Source organism: Anabrus simplex, chromosome 3, assembly GCF_040414725.1.
Source record: "Anabrus simplex isolate iqAnaSimp1 chromosome 3, ASM4041472v1, whole genome shotgun sequence".
Lineage (NCBI taxonomy): Eukaryota > Metazoa > Arthropoda > Insecta > Orthoptera > Tettigoniidae > Anabrus > Anabrus simplex.
In genome coordinates, this window is record NC_090267.1 from 81,857,133 (window position 1) to 81,873,058 (window position 15,926).

General features: G+C 38.4%; 1 protein-coding gene across 3 annotated transcripts in view; it reads left to right on the forward strand.

The window, feature by feature from the left end:
* LOC136867033 (CAAX prenyl protease 1 homolog) overlaps positions 1 to 15,926 on the forward strand; it is a 121,149-nt gene that overhangs the window by 31,086 nt on the left and 74,137 nt on the right. For all 3 annotated transcript variants that reach the window (XM_067144131.2, XM_067144130.2, XM_067144129.2), the window contains exon 3: positions 3,767 to 3,913. In XM_067144131.2, coding sequence (XP_067000232.2) covers positions 3,767 to 3,913 — 147 coding nt within the window. The remainder of the gene's footprint in view (positions 1 to 3,766; positions 3,914 to 15,926) is intronic.

Genomic DNA, 15,926 nt, shown 5'->3' on the forward strand with positions numbered 1-15,926 from the left:
TCTATGGGCTGCAGACGTCGTATCATGGATTGCCTCACTCTTTTGCATGTTCCGGCCTCTCGTTGAATAGCATCACAGGTGTCGTGAACACGCTGTTGAAGGGTCTGCAAATCAGGAACTGGTTCAGCATATACAACGCTTTTCAAGATGTCCCCAGAGGTAAAAATCCAGGGGGTTTAAGTCCAGTGATCTAGGAGGTCATGCAACAGGGCCTCCGCGTCCTATCCAATGCCTGGGGAAGATGTTGAGGTGTTGGTGAACTGTAATGCGGAAGTGGGGTGGTGCTCCATCATGCAGGAACCACATAACCTGTCTTATTGCCAAAGGCACATTCTCAAGCAATCCAGGCAGAGGATTCTGCAGGAAGTCCAGGTACGTTCCTTCGTTGAGGCATTGTGGAATAATAACTGGTCCAAGTATGTGTCGCCAAGAATCCCTGCCCAAACATTGATGCTGAACCGATGCTGGTGAGACGCTTCAGCCATTCCTGGGGATTTCCTGTAGTGCATAGATGAAGATTATGCAGATTGACAATGCCATTCCTGGTAAAGGTAGCTTTATCGGTAAAGAGGACTGACGACAGAAATCCTGTAACTGTGATGGCCTGCTGCAAAAACCATCGACAAAATCCTTCCCGTAGAGGGAAATCCACTGCTGATAATCCTTGCACTCGTTGCAGGTGATAGGGATAATAGTGGTTGTCATGCAGGATACACATACTCATAGTTTGGCTCACACCATGTTGGCGGGCTACTTGCCTGGAGCTTGTACTAAGGTTTATCTCAATGTCCTGTAGAACCTGTTCCTCCAGATCTGGTGTACGCACAGTCCGCCGTCTCCCTGCGCGTTCGTCTGTCTGAAAGGACCCATGATCACACAAACACCCAAAAGTGGCTGGAAACGTTGTGTGATGTGGTTGGTGTCTGTGAGGGTACTTGTTTTGGTATAGCCGTGCTGCCAGTCGACTGTTACATTGGCTTGGCCGAACACAAACACCCTCTCGGGTTGTTCCAGACATGAATACCGGACCATTCTGCTTCCAACAGTACGCTGCTTCAATCACTATCTGCAACAGAAAAAAACACACTGCAAGCAGTCAGAAAAATTTAATTCATTAGCGCCATCTACCGTCGCAACGATTGCAACATACAAAATATTTTCAATTATCATCCTTAATAGGATAAGTGTACAACTTGAGAAAGAACTAGGAGAATATCTTGCTATTTTGCTTTACGTCGCACCGATGCAGATATGTCTTATGGCGACGATGGGATAGGAAAGGCCTAGGAAGTGGAAGGAAGCGGACGTGGCCTTAACTAAGTTACAGCCCCGGCATTTGCCTGGTGTGAAAATGGGAAACCACGGAAACCCATCTTCAGGGCTGCCGACAGTGGGGCTCGGACCCTTATCTCCCGATTACTGGATACTGGCCGCACGTAAGCGACTGCAGCTATTGAGCTTGGTAGGAGAATATCAAGGAGGTTTCAGACCCTGGAGGAGCTGTTCCGATCAGATCATGAGTCTTAAGTTGATAATGGACTATGACAGGAGAAGAAACAGAGATGTGGTGATAACATTTCTAGATTTCAAGAAAGTTACAATTCCATCCATAGAGAATCTCTGTTTAAAATTTTAAGACACCTTGGACTACACCCCAAATTAATAAACATGATAAAATTGACTCTCACTAACACCATATCAAGAGTGAAGTTTATGGGTGGAACATCAGAGACATTTGAAATTAAAACTGCACTACAGCAAGGAGATGTGCTCTAACCACTATTATTTAATGTGCTCTAGAAATGGTAATGAGGGAATGGTTTATGAAATGTCCCCCATAAATAAAGATTGGCTGAAAAATCAAAACAAATTTCCTGGGTTTCACCAACGATTTAGCATTACTAGCAGTGGACATAAAAGAAGCAAAAACCCAGATATCAGAACTTCAAAACATTGCTAATAAAATTGGCCTCAAAATATCATTTGAAAAAACAGAAATTATGCCCCAAAAACCAACAAAACTAAGAGAAATGATCATAAATGGTATTAAAATTAAAATAGTAACTCAGTTTAATCTTGGAGAAGTAATAACACATAACTTAAATGAAAAAATTTCAATCCAAACAAGAACAAATAGATTAGCTAAAGCACAAAAATTTACATGGATATCTACAAAAAGAAATGTCTATCAATAAATACAAAAATAAAACACCATAACACAGTTATAAAACTGGAAGCTACATATGCAGCAGAAACACTTTTTCACCTGAATAAACAATCAAAGACTGACAGACTTCAGAAAATTGAAAGGAGGATTGGAAGAACCTGCATCAACAAAAAATACCAGAAAGATGGACAGTGGCGGATAATACCTAACAAAGTTGTGTACAAAGAGCTAGAACCCATTACAGATACTATGATATACTACACTATACTATGAATAATATGAGGAGACTGGGTTTCTTTGGACATATCATGATGATGCAGGATTCGAGACTTCTGAATCTATCTGAAAAAATACTACAACAGGATGTAAATGGATCAGAGAAGTAAGAGAGGATCTGAAAGAAATAGGCCTTACGACGGAAGACACCACATATAATATAAAATTGATACAAAACTCAAGAATACAAACCTCTGCTTTACCCTTACAGGAAACAAACCAACAACACGCATATTTTCAGCTGAGGAAAGGGCCCGAAGATCGGAGTGTCTGAAGTAGTACTGGGAGGACCACAAAGTCCGAACAATCCCTTCGAAGAGACCGGAACGATGAACTGACTAATGTGATCCTATGCAGTCATATAAGAAGAAGTAGTAGTTCTGTTGGATTTAAATGTATTTCTTTTTGTCTTAGAGAACTTGTAAATGTATTGAAATTAACTCATCTTTATTTTCATCATCATCTTCAAGTATGTGCTGGCGCCGTGGTGTAGGGGTAGCATGCCTGATTCTTGCCCGGAGGCCTCGGGTTCGATTCCCAGCCAGGTCAGGGATTTTTCTCTCGAGCTGAGGGCTAGTTCGAGGTCTACTCAGCCTACGTGATTAGAATTGAGGAGCTATCTGATGGTGAGATGGCGGCCCCGGTCTCGAAAGCCCAGAATACCAGCCGAGAGAGATGCGTCGTGCTGACCACACGTCCCCTCGTAATCTGCAGGCCTTCAGGCTGAGCAGCGGTTGCTGGGCAGGCCATAGCCCTTTCAAGGACGGTAAGTGCGTGGGGTTTGGTTTTGGTTTCATCTTCAAGTATGGCTCCCCCATCAAAGCCAACTGAATTGTACAGCTCCGTCCAACTTGTTCATTCTTTGCTTGACTTTTACCTCCTCATTACAAACACTCACCTCGTGTTGAATCTTCCTCTTCTTCTTCTTCATATTCACAGTATCTCATAATTTGTAGCTTGTAAATAAGATGTCCACTAAGAAACAGCACAATACCATCTTCCTTTTAGACTCCATTGCAATCCTCCTCATCCATCATCATGTTTCAGCCCAGCTCTCAATCATCAGTCATTGAAGTTAAGGGACTTTGTCTGCCTCTTTCCCTTCTTTTATAATAATTTCATTGTTTATCATACTCTATTCACTTGTTTTTTCAGTGTGTCCAGACCATGTACCTCAGTCTGTTTTACTCCCATTTTATCATGCATTTCCAATCTTAATTTCTTTGTGTTTGTCATTTATTCTCTCTTTGTTTTATTTTTTGATAATTCTTACAACATTTACTGCCTGTATTTTCATCCTTCTTTGTCATTTTTTATTTTCAGCACAAAATATACAGCCAGGCTCTTGAAATTCCAAGAGAGCTGCAAGGAATAATATCGCCAGAGACATATTCAAAAGCTCGACTTTATGGACTGGACAAGAGTTCGTTTGGAATTGTCAAGGATTTATTTTCCGTTATAGTGACCACCGTAAGTTACAATCATTACTTATGTTTATGTATAGCATATGGGCAGTTGTTTATAATTTCTTTCAGAGTAAAGGCTGGTTTACATGGGTCAAGTAGTCGTTCAGGTTACTTGTACTGGTGTACTGTGTTATTTAACTATTGTATTTCAGTAAAATGATACGTCAGTATGTAGTCTTCTTTATAATGGGGAGGGCAAAGGCAGGCATTCAATGGGTAAACTGTCCTTAGTAATGAGATTAAATCTACTCTTAAAGAAGGTCCTTCAGTAATTTTAAAAGGTTCTGGATTGGATTGGTGAGAAAGATATTCACCCATAATCTCGCATTCCACTTGATTCACTTTTGAAAGTTTTAGCAGCCAGATCACAAAATAAAAGTGTCTAGCACTCGTAAACAGTCAGAAACCGCTGAGGCAGATAAGCAAAGCCTGTAAAAAGAGTATCAGGCTTGAAGGGCTCTGGGAAACTAAGTCCCACAATAAAGTAACATGTCTCTTTTCCTCACCAAAATATTTAAAAATAATTGAAGTCCCTGATGTACGGGAAGAAGGAAGCGTGAGAGCACGCAATGGAGTCCTCCATACCACACTGGAGTCAAACGTGGACTGATTGAATGGTGGGTTTGGTTGAGCTTATATAGTACAGTTTACAGAAAGCACCAGAACTAGGTGGAGTCTTCTGTTTCTTTTGGAAATGTATGTGACATCAGGCATAGATGACGGCCCTGTGAGCAGCCTAGCAATCAGTTGTAGAAGGATGGCGAGATATGGTTGACCCGAAAGTGATGAGATTGTCGCTGGTGAATGCAGATAAGGTACACTTTCCAGCAACTTCTTCTAGGCAATCGTTGTGCGTTCCTCTGGTTCATACATGTTCTGATAACTACTGGTACGTGACACACTGGTTCATCATAGTATTCCAACTATTCGATCCTTGCTATGAGGCGCTGACAGGAATGGGCACTTAATGGAAAGAGTCAGGCCATTGTTCAACTTGCCAGTTACAGTGCCAGCGTAGTACTTAGTTTATTATCTTAACCATATTGCTTAAATATTTATAATTGGTCCGTATTGATCACAATCTTATTATCATTAAAATCACATATACATACTTAAAAGTATTTTAAGTATTGACTAGCTTGATGGGTAAATATGTGTGATTTTAATGATGATAAGAAGCGTAGTACTGTTCATGCAAAGGGGGGAACTGTGTTGTGTTTCATTTAATTGAGCATTTTGTATGATAACATTGCTTTTAAACGTGACATTCCAGTCAGTTAATATTGTACTCTCACAAGAATGCTGACATGATTGAATGACCTGTGTCGAATTCAGTATAATATTTGTCTGTGTGTGTTACATCATCATGGATAAAATGGATGTTTAACTTGGTATTCGATTTAGAATAAGGTTGAGGATGATCTTAGCTATAAGTTGTTCAAAAGATTTCAGCAGGAAGGGGTTCTTCAGAATGGGCCTAAAGTATAAAAAATGTATCTCTCTCATGGTAGGTTTTGCACAAAAATAGATTATAGCAATTTTTTGTTCTGTATCTTTTCCGATACAGTCAGAAATAAGGGAAATATCAGTGGCAGCCGTGTTAATATATAAGTCCAAGACCAGGTAACTAACTCTATAGACTGTAAAGAGACGCTGTGGAGATTGTTCTGGCAACGTTTTGCAGGCTTTGTACAGTTGTCAATTTTTTAGTATTATCTTGATACCTGGCTTTATTTTATATGGGAAGGAAGAGATCAAATCAAGGTAAAATGCAAAATAATATTAAAGTGCAAAGGGCCACAGAGAGCGACGAAGCGAGTATGTATTCACAGGCAGAGGCATGCCCATTAATGTGTCTCAAAATCTGGGGGGAATAATATGAGGGACGGACAAACGCGCTAAGTTATTATCCCTTCAACGACGGGTACTACAGCTGGCTCATTCATACAGTATGCATACATTACATTCATTCCCGTAACTGCTGGAATATTCTACTTAGTTTTCTTTGGGAAATGACCATTGCAAGCACTTTTGAAAATAATTAGAGATTTGGTTGTTGTGATACTTTATGACAGAGAGTTCTAACCTGATACAACCAACAAACTGGGATGACAAATATGCTGGTGTCAAAGTGACACGTTATATACTTGTGTGAAAATATATAGATTCACGCTCTCTTTCCAATTTTAGCCACTCTAGCTGCCTATAGTTAGGAGTTGCATGCATACCATACCTTAGGTTATATACAAACCTAACACATGTATTTTATGCTTGGTGGAGCTTCAGACATTGGTCTGTCGGTACAAAATCACATTAGTCGAGTAAAGGAAATATAAGGGTCTGGACAAGTTTTAGTTTTTATTTGAAAGGAATGTATTTAGCTGCTTCAAGGATTGAAGAGATGTATACACCTTTTAACACATAGTTGTGTATTCGGACCAACTTAGAGTGTCAGTCAGTAGAAAGGGGTTTAGTGAATACATTCATAATAGGAGTACAAAACTGTAAATAAATTACACATATCAAGTATTGCACCATATATTGCCGAAAGATTTAAAAAAAGGAAGATCTGACCAAAACTGAGAAACCACATTTACAACACCACATCAGGTTCTGAAAGGAGATAACAGCACCAAAATAATAAACATCACACACAACTTCAGTTCACATTAAATGCCCTTCACATTGGGGTATTTCATTTAGGTCAGTCCAAACGTTCATTGCCTGAAAAAGAAAAGTGGGAGAGAGGTTGTGGGGAAACTATGTCATAAGTTCATGAAGTTAGTGCGTGAACCACACATTGTTTGAAAGGGCTACGTTTTAGTAACTGTACCGGTAAAAGTCTGTCCAGGGAAAGCTACTAATATCCAGTGTCTTATAAATAATTTCCATTGTCTTATAAGGTTGCGAATCACCGTGAAAAATATTTAAACTAGAGCATATAAAGGAGTCAGCAGAAGTTAGTTTAACACTGTTTTACCGTTAAATGAAATAAGTTTCGTTATGATAGATGCGTATTGAACTGAGATTACAATGGAGTTAAACTAATGTATTATTAAGGTTCACCTTTTCAATATAAAATATACAGAGATGGTATGTACATTTACGAGACCTTATGTGTCTTTACATTGTTTGATTTCTTTGGTATTTATGTTTTAATTTTGCCGTAGGCTGATGATGTCCTAATATTAGGTCGAAACTAGTCCCTAATCATTTACGTAATCTAAACTCCGTATATTATGAATATTGCTCTCAGATGTACTATGTTAATGAAGTGTGGTTAAGTGTAAGAGAGGACCATGAGTCCTAACTTCGCCACTACAAATAAAGGCAAATATAATATAATAATATAATTTTGTATTAAAAAGGTGGACCTTAATAATACATTAGTTTAAATCTACTGTTTTATCGTGTTAATCAAGTGTTCACTGGTAAATGGCTAATTCCAACTCTTCGAAGCACATGGACTCAAGATAACGTTATATCAAATTTTCATCGACATAAACTAGAATGTGGGTTTAAATGGAGGCTCTCTTGATAGGAACATGTGGCTCAAGGCTACCAAACCAGGCGAGTTGGCCATGCGGTTAGGGGCGCGTGGCTGCGAGCTTGCATCCAGGAGATAGTGGGTTCGAATCCCACTTTCGGCAGCCCTGAAGACGGTTTTCCGTGGTTTCCTATTTTCACACCAGGCAAGTGTTGGGGCTGTACCTTAATTAAGGCCACGGCCGCTTCCTTCCAGCTCCTAGGCCTTTCCTGTCCTATCGTAGCCATAAGACCTATCTATGTCTGTGCGATGTAAAGACACTAACAAAAAAAAAACCCAAGGCTACCAAAGTCAAGCACATGCTTATTCACAGCAACTTCTAATTAGTTGGCAAACCACATCATTGTATAAGAGGTGAATTTCATAGATTTCCAGTAGTGGAGCAGAGCGGCAGGATTGCTGAATGTGCTCCTTATGTGAACAGAAAACTTAGGACCACAAAATAAAAGTGGATCATCCTCTGCTAAAGTAAAACCAAAAAGGATAATGGGGGCTCACTGCATCACAGGCGAGGGGCTCGAGGATATTACACTGAAGGTTTAAGAGAGACTTGTCGAACTTCGTCACTCCACGAGATGGCAAAACACATGATTGTAGCACTCCCTGTGCAGGCACACATGCATAATTTGGTTGCACAAGTCACTACAAAGTGGTTGGAGCCAGGGAGAGGAAATGGGTGCGACTTCAGATATCTTGTAGTTTCACTGCTTTGATTGTCCGACTCGTTGGCTGAATGGTCAGCGTACTAGCCTTCGGTTCAGAGGGTCCCGGGTTCGATTCCCGGCCAGGTCGGGGATTTTAACCTTCATTGGTTAATTCCAGTGGCCTGGAGGCTGGGTGTTTGTGCTGTCCCCAACATCCCTGCAACTCGCACACCACACATAACACTATCCTCCACCTCAATAACACGCAGTTACCTACATATGGCAGATGCCGCCCACCCTCATCGAAGTGTCTGTGTTACACACGAAATTAAAATTAAACTGCTATGGTGAGAAGCCGGGTACCATTTTATTATTATATAATTTAATTATATACAGTCGTATCAGTACACACTTTATTAAAACATAACCGGTTTTCAGACACTAAGGTCCATCATCAGTGTTAAAATTTAAATTTATTTTCACATAAGTGTGTCGTCAAAATTGGTTAAAATGAGTTTAAAATGTAGCCCTGTTGACACCAATTGTAAAATAAGAAAAAGAAAAAACAAGTGTAAAAATATGAAAATAATGCATTTAAACTTACAATGTTGTTGTAAAAGGTATGGACGTACCATAGGAAGGGCTGGCTTTTCCTCGTGCTCAGGCTATTGGTCGAGTACTGACAAACGTTCAGCTTTAAGTACGGAACCGCGCTGCAAGCACATGTTGTTATGTCACCTCAAGGTTTCGTTGGAAGCCCCTGATGTTATGTCAACTCCTAAATGCGACTGTTTCATTTAAAAAAATTTTTGGTTCGCTTGTCTAAATTTAAAGTTAGAAACTTCATCACTGGTCCGTATTGAACTAATAGTTACAATGCTAAAAAGAGAAAAATATTCCATCTTTTCAATACAATAACACTGTTGCACGAAACAATGTAGCAACATATTTAATTTATTAAGGGACCGGTTTCGACATCTGTCCATGTCATCATCAGCCTACACAAAAGGTTTCGTTGGAAGCCCCTGATGTTATGTCAACTCCAGCTTGCGACTGTTTCATTTAAATTTTTTTTTGGTTCGCTTGTCTAAATTTAAAGTTAGAAACTTCATCACTGGTCCGTATTGAACTAATAGTTACAATGCTAAAAAGAGAAAAATATTCCATCTTTTCAATACAATAACACTGTTGCACGAAACAATGTAGCAACATATTTAATTTATTAAGGGACCGGTTTCGACATCTGTCCATGTCATCATCAGCCTACACAAAAATGGCAAGAAGTCAACACAATTGTAACACTTTTCTTGAATTAAAAATAGTTCATGTAGAGGTTCTTGAGCACTCTTGCTGATCTTGAGGTTAAACATGATGCCAAAAAAGTCTCAATGTTTTCACGTGTATTTAATTCAAATCCATAATTACCCTTAAAGATTAACTTCATGTCCTTTTCGATCCCAAAAAAGCTGTGGTTATTGTTGTAAATGTGTTCTGCAAAAGCTGAATATCTGTTGTACTTTACTGCTTTGAAATGTTCTTGATATCTTTGATTTAATGTTCGCCCAGTTTTTCCTATATAAAACATTTTACAGTCGTTACAAGTGAGCCTGTATACTTCCGAATTGGTATATATCTTTTTTATTGACACTATGTGCATTATATATATGTTCTGATATTTTATTTCTGGTTCAAAAAGCTGTTTTAAGTTGAAATTTCTTAAATATATTTGCAATTTTAAAAACTTGACTTCCAAAAAATATGTAATTGTTACAAATTGATTGTGTTCATGGATTTTCTTGCTTTTCTCATGGTTTTTCTTTTTTTCTCCATTTTCGTTCTTACGTATAATAATATTGTCTATCATTTCTGGGTTGTAGCCATTTGCTTTAGCAGTTTGTTTTGTATTCTAATTTCTTTCAGTTTGTTTTCATTACTCAGGGGAAGTTTTAATAATCTATTAATATAGCTGTTGTAAGCCGCTTGTTTGTGAGTTCCTGGGTGGTTGGTATTTTTATTGATGGTGGTGATGGCCTGTGTGGGTTTCCTAAAAATATCAAAATCTATCCTATTGTTGGTTTTTGTTAATGTGAGGTCCAAGAAATTTAACTTTTTATTGATTTCTTTCTCCATAGTGAATTTAATGTTGCTGTCAAGCAAATTCAAACAACCCAGAAATGTTTCGGGAGTAATGAGGTCTCCATTTAAAAATACTACCGTGTCGTCAACAAAATGGACCCATAATTTTATTTCTTTCTGATATGTGTTCAAGATGGTTTTCTCAAGATTTTTTAAATAAAGATTGGCTAAGAAACCTGATAGTGGACCCCCTATTGGTAAACCTGTGTTTTGCTGGTAGTACTTTCTGTTGAATGTAAAGTAATTATTTTCTAATATTAGAGTTAATAAGTTTATCGTTTTGTTAATTTCTATGTGACTTAGTCTGTCTTGTTTCTTTAAATTTTCTTCTATTAAGTCTATAGTCTGATAGGAATGTTGGAAACATGTTGGTCACGTCATATGATACCATTGTAGTTTCTTCGTTTATTTCTGTTGATTGTATTTTGTAAATAGCTTCCAAAGATTTCGATACTGAACTGCTATTTTCTAATGTGATGTGGTTTTGTAGGTGTTTAAGTAAAAATTTAGATAATTGAAATGTGGGGCTGTTTTGACAATTAATTATAGGTGTAACAAGGCAATTCTCTTTGTGGATTTTTGGGAGAGACTTTAAAGTTGGGCACCTTGGGTTCATCGGGACTAATTTTTGTTCTCTTTTTCGTTTATTGTGAACTGTGTGTTTCTTTTATTTTTGTGTTTAAATTCCTGGTGGGGTCCTTCTGTATTTCCATCATGTTGTTTGTTTGTTTGAAATCAATTGTTTTTTGGATGTAGTCGTCTTTATTTATGATAACTGTGACGTTACCCTTATCTGCTTTAGTTGCAATCAAGTTATTATTTTTGATTGCTTGGCATCTGGAATAAGGATTTAATTTATTGTACTAATTTCTGATACAGACATTTAATTATCTTAGAGGTGAAGCTTCCACGGTGTGTAGAATTAATTAGTTTATTTTCCGGGTTGAACCATGTTGTTGTTTTCTGTACCTGACGTACAGTTTGCCAACGTTTGAAATACATTGCAGTATTCATTATCGAGGTGATTGAAATACCCCTACTCGATCCGAGGTAATCAGTCTCCCAGGCAGTAATCACACTACAAAGTGTGGTTCCTGACCTTGGTCTATATATCCTAGCCTTTTTGGCTGATGTAAGCCCCCTGGCTGTCTCATGAGAATTCTGGAGGCATGTGTCACAGCCAGGTAGTGGGGCTTGTCCGCACCGTTATGTAATAGGTGGAGTTCGTGGTTTATAGCATTTAAAAATCAGTGATTTAGCGTTTTGATTTTCAAATTTAGCGTTTTGTAGCATCTAAACTTCTCAAATTTAGCATTTTGTAGCAAATTGGTTAAAAATAGGCATAATTTGCTAAATTGCACACACAACAGTTGGGAGTAAAATCATACTGTTTAATCACACATTGCTTGTCATGCAGTTTTGAATTCACTATGGAAAATAAGACAAACATCAACATAAGACTGCAAGAAGTATTAACGAACACACAGGAATATGCTTATTTTCAAATTTACAAACACAATTTCAAAGTGAAAAATACTATTTTGAACGTATTTATTTATCACAGTACAACACACCTACAAGGAAGAGGAATTTTAATTATGATTTAAGTATAACATGCCAATTATTTAAAAGGTGTCCTCCTTCATTTGAGACCACCTATCAGTTACAATTATGTTGTACTTGCTAAAAAAAACTCTACATCGACACTGTCCGTAGAGGCCCTAATGCACAGAAGTGCTGCCAAGGAAAGCTTGCAAAATATTTTTTTTCTTCTTCTTCAAGTTTTTGATTGCATTTTTGATTGATTTGATCAATATAGGCCATCTGTATCCTTACATAAAAATGTCCCGATTTGTGACTTTCGGCATGCTGTTTGATCGTCACTTTGCTTCTACCCATGGCTAACAGACAATAAAATAAATCGCTACCGTACTTTTAAACAGAACTACTACTCAACACCAATGTCAAGAATAACCGACTAAGATCAAGGGTCAACACACAAAGAGAATGAACGTGGTGCTTGAAAGTGTATTTGCTGTTTGACTGACTGGTCTTTGCAGTGCTCTTTAGCCAGTGAAAGAAATTCCACACATTGAATGATTTAACCCTTGGGCCTGCCATTACTTGTGAAAGGAAATATTCCCTTAGATACTATTTATTTTTTGTCACTTTAACATAAATTTGATTAATCACATAGGCTACATAAGAACACACAAAGCAAAGTGAGCTTTTAGCTCGTCTATAGTAACAGGAAACCAATGTTTTTGTTCATAAGTATTACTGGATTCAAGGGAAGCAGATAAATTAGCAAGAAATGTAGAGGCATAGGTATTGGTTTCCTTAGTAACGTGATCCCAGAACTGTGGGGTTAGAAATTAATTCCCTAAGTCCATTTCTTTCAAATTATTACCCAACCACCTCCTCACTATAGACTGAATTTCAAAAACTGGTTTACACGTTACAGAAAGATGCTTATTGTCAACAATATCATCATTCCAAGTATCATTTTACTAGACTTCTCAACGGGCGAGTTGGCCATGCGGTCAGGAGCGCGCAGCTGTGAGCTCGCATCCAGGAAATAGTGGGTTCGAACGCCACTGTCGGCAGCCCTGAAGATGATTTTCCGTGGTTTCCCATTTTCACACCAGGCAAGTGCTGAGACTGTATCGTAATTAAGGCCACGGCCGCTTCCTTCCCATTCCTAGGCCTTTCCTGTCCCATCGTCGCCGTAAGACCTATCTGTGTCGGTGCGACGTAAAGCAACTAGCAAAAAAAAAGGGAAAACTAGACTTCTCACTCGCTCTTGTTGCATTCTGGTTTTGTCACATAGTTTCAATTGGCACTATCATCTCGGAACTGAAATCGGAATCACTTTCATCACTGTCATTTGAAGAAGAAGTATTTTCACTTTCCAGAGAATCTTTTCCACTTTCAACATCACTATTTTCAAGCCAGTTACGAATAAACTCATCCATGCCACGCTTGGATGCCGCCATGATTGTTTACAACGAGCGGCAAAATGAGGTGCTTTTTATTTTCCGTATTTCAGCTCAGAGTTACTATTTACACAGAGAAAATAGCTTCAGGTATCATCTGACATCAATCGGTTAGGCTGCAAAACAAAGAGAATAAATCTCTCCGACCAGCTAACTGCGATAATGAACTTATAGATGTTCCGTGCACCAAGACGGAAGTGTCCGTCAAAGCATGTTACCGCTTTACGATTGCAATGGGCGCCGTAATAATTATTTCTCCTGAAATAAATAACAACATTTATATCTTATTTTTAAGAAAAATGCATAGTTTTTAAAAATATATGTTTATTTCGTATAAAACTGAGAGTTTCGCATCTATTTCGCATAAATTGTATAATTTGTCTATTACATTAAATTGTATAATTTCGCATTTTGAACCAATTTCGCATTTTATCGCGAATTCAAAATCGCTAAAAACCACCCGTACGGGTCATATAAGATGAAGGCACATACACTGACAAAGTTTCGGCATATTTCGCATTTATCGCAAATGCTAAAAATCACAAACTCTAGTAATAGGATATTCGACCTGCGTGTTTATGTTGTGGTCTGTATGTTTTAATCTATGTGTGATAGGCATCCAAGAATTACTGATTTTATATCCTTCTTCTAAATTCATATTGTTCGGATGTTTCTCGATTTTGATAGCCTCGCGGATTTTCCTTTCCAGATTCGAAGGAATAGCAGCTAGGATCTTGGTCTTGTCAAATGATATTTCGTGTCTTGCTTCATAGGAATGCTTGGCTACCGCTGAAATGTCTGTGTTTTGATTCTTGGTGTGTCCGATATGTTCTTTTAGGCGGGTGGAGATCAGACGTTTTGTTTCACCAACATAGCACTTTTCGCAGCTACATTCAATGTCGTATACTCCAGGAGCCTGTAATTCTGTTGTGTCTTTTACTGGTAGGAGATAAAGGGCTAGCTTCCGGTATGGTTTATCGATGGTTTTTATGTCGTATTTGTTCAGTATCTTGCCAATCTTGTCTGTAGTGTTTTTAATAGCAACGCGACCCCAAGATGAGATAGAATGACGTTAGGCTAGCAAACGCCATAGGGTGACAAGTACAACAAGGATTGAAAAACAAACAATTATACAGTACAGCAACACAGAAATATGACTTACCTATATCTATCTAGCTAGTTGCTTTACGTCGCACCGACACAGATAGGTCTTATGGCGACGATGGGATAGGGAAGGGCGAGGAGTGGGAAGGAAGCGGCCGTGGCCTTAATTAAGGTACAGCCCCAGCATTTGCCTGGTGTGAAAATGGGAAACTACGGAAAACCATTTTCAGGGCCGCCGACAGTGGGGTTTGAACCTACTATCTCCCGAATACTGGATACTGGCCGCACTTAAGCGACTGCAGCTATCGAGCTCAATATGACTTACCAGAACATAAGTGGAAGTACAGATACATTAGAACCTCGATAATTCGAAATTGGTTAATTCAAAATCCCGCCTAATTCGAAGAAGCTCTCGTTCCCGGAAACATGAGATACGGTTTCGCATGTTATTTAAATTGTTTAATTCGAAATACGGATAATTCGTAATTCAAAGTACAATGTCGGTCCCATTACCGAAATTCAGACTTTTAATTTGAAATTGCCTTTACATTTTTAAAACAATAGTATGTTACAGAGTAATTTCAACTCGAAATTAATCCACGTCATAATAGAACGCTTGTTCTGGAACGTGGAGGGGTAGCTTTCCGCACTTACACTCACTTCGGCAGGTCTACAGTGCGCTTCATGATTTCTAAATTGAATGAAGTCCGAATTATTTTGTATTCAATCTTTTAAGGAACGCCGCAATATCACGCAACAGGCATTGTGTGGAAAAACAGAATCCGCGAACACTGGCGATGCCGACAATTGACGAAAAAACGTGGCTCATATATAATAAATTCGTAGGCACCGAACAATATTGCCATTGCCGATGAAACTGCACTGCTTTATTTTAATGTGAGCCCAAACGGTCTTTTGGTTTTAAAGGAGAAAGTGCCAGCCGGAGAATCGTACAAGGGTGGGGGGTGGGGGTCATTGTACAGTCGAACCTCCCTTCTGCGGACACCGTCGGTTCTGAGGAAAAATGTCCATTACGAGAGGTGTCCGCTAAAATAAGTTTGTGAAAATAATCAAACATTTTAACGGCAAAGAACATCCACCGTAAATATAAGCATACATATCTTTATTATTCTAAGTCATTTCTGTGTTAGTATTTCATAGAGAGTTATTATTATTACATCATTTACAAACATAACAGCTTCGTAAAGTAATCATAAAGCTTCGTCTGTGTAAATTTAGCACGTTTTCTTAACTGCGATATTCTCGAAAACGGAATAAAGTCTGTTAAATGTTTCCATAGTGTTCTCGCGGTCCAGCGTCATACACAAATTCTTTATCTGTTTAAGCATATTTAGTCCCTGCTTCATTGTCAGAACCTTTTGTTCTTCTACCGCCTCACCGTCATCGTCACTTTTCGTTCCTGATTCGGACTCTGTAAAACGATAAAAAGTTTTATTCAAAATGGTCCTAATGAAGGCTGCTATGGACAGCTAGAAATATTTGTGAAGTGCAGTGAATTAAATGAAAACTGAAAATTTAGCTTAAAAGAGTTAAAAGCTATCACAAGAAGAAAATGAATGATGAGTTGAG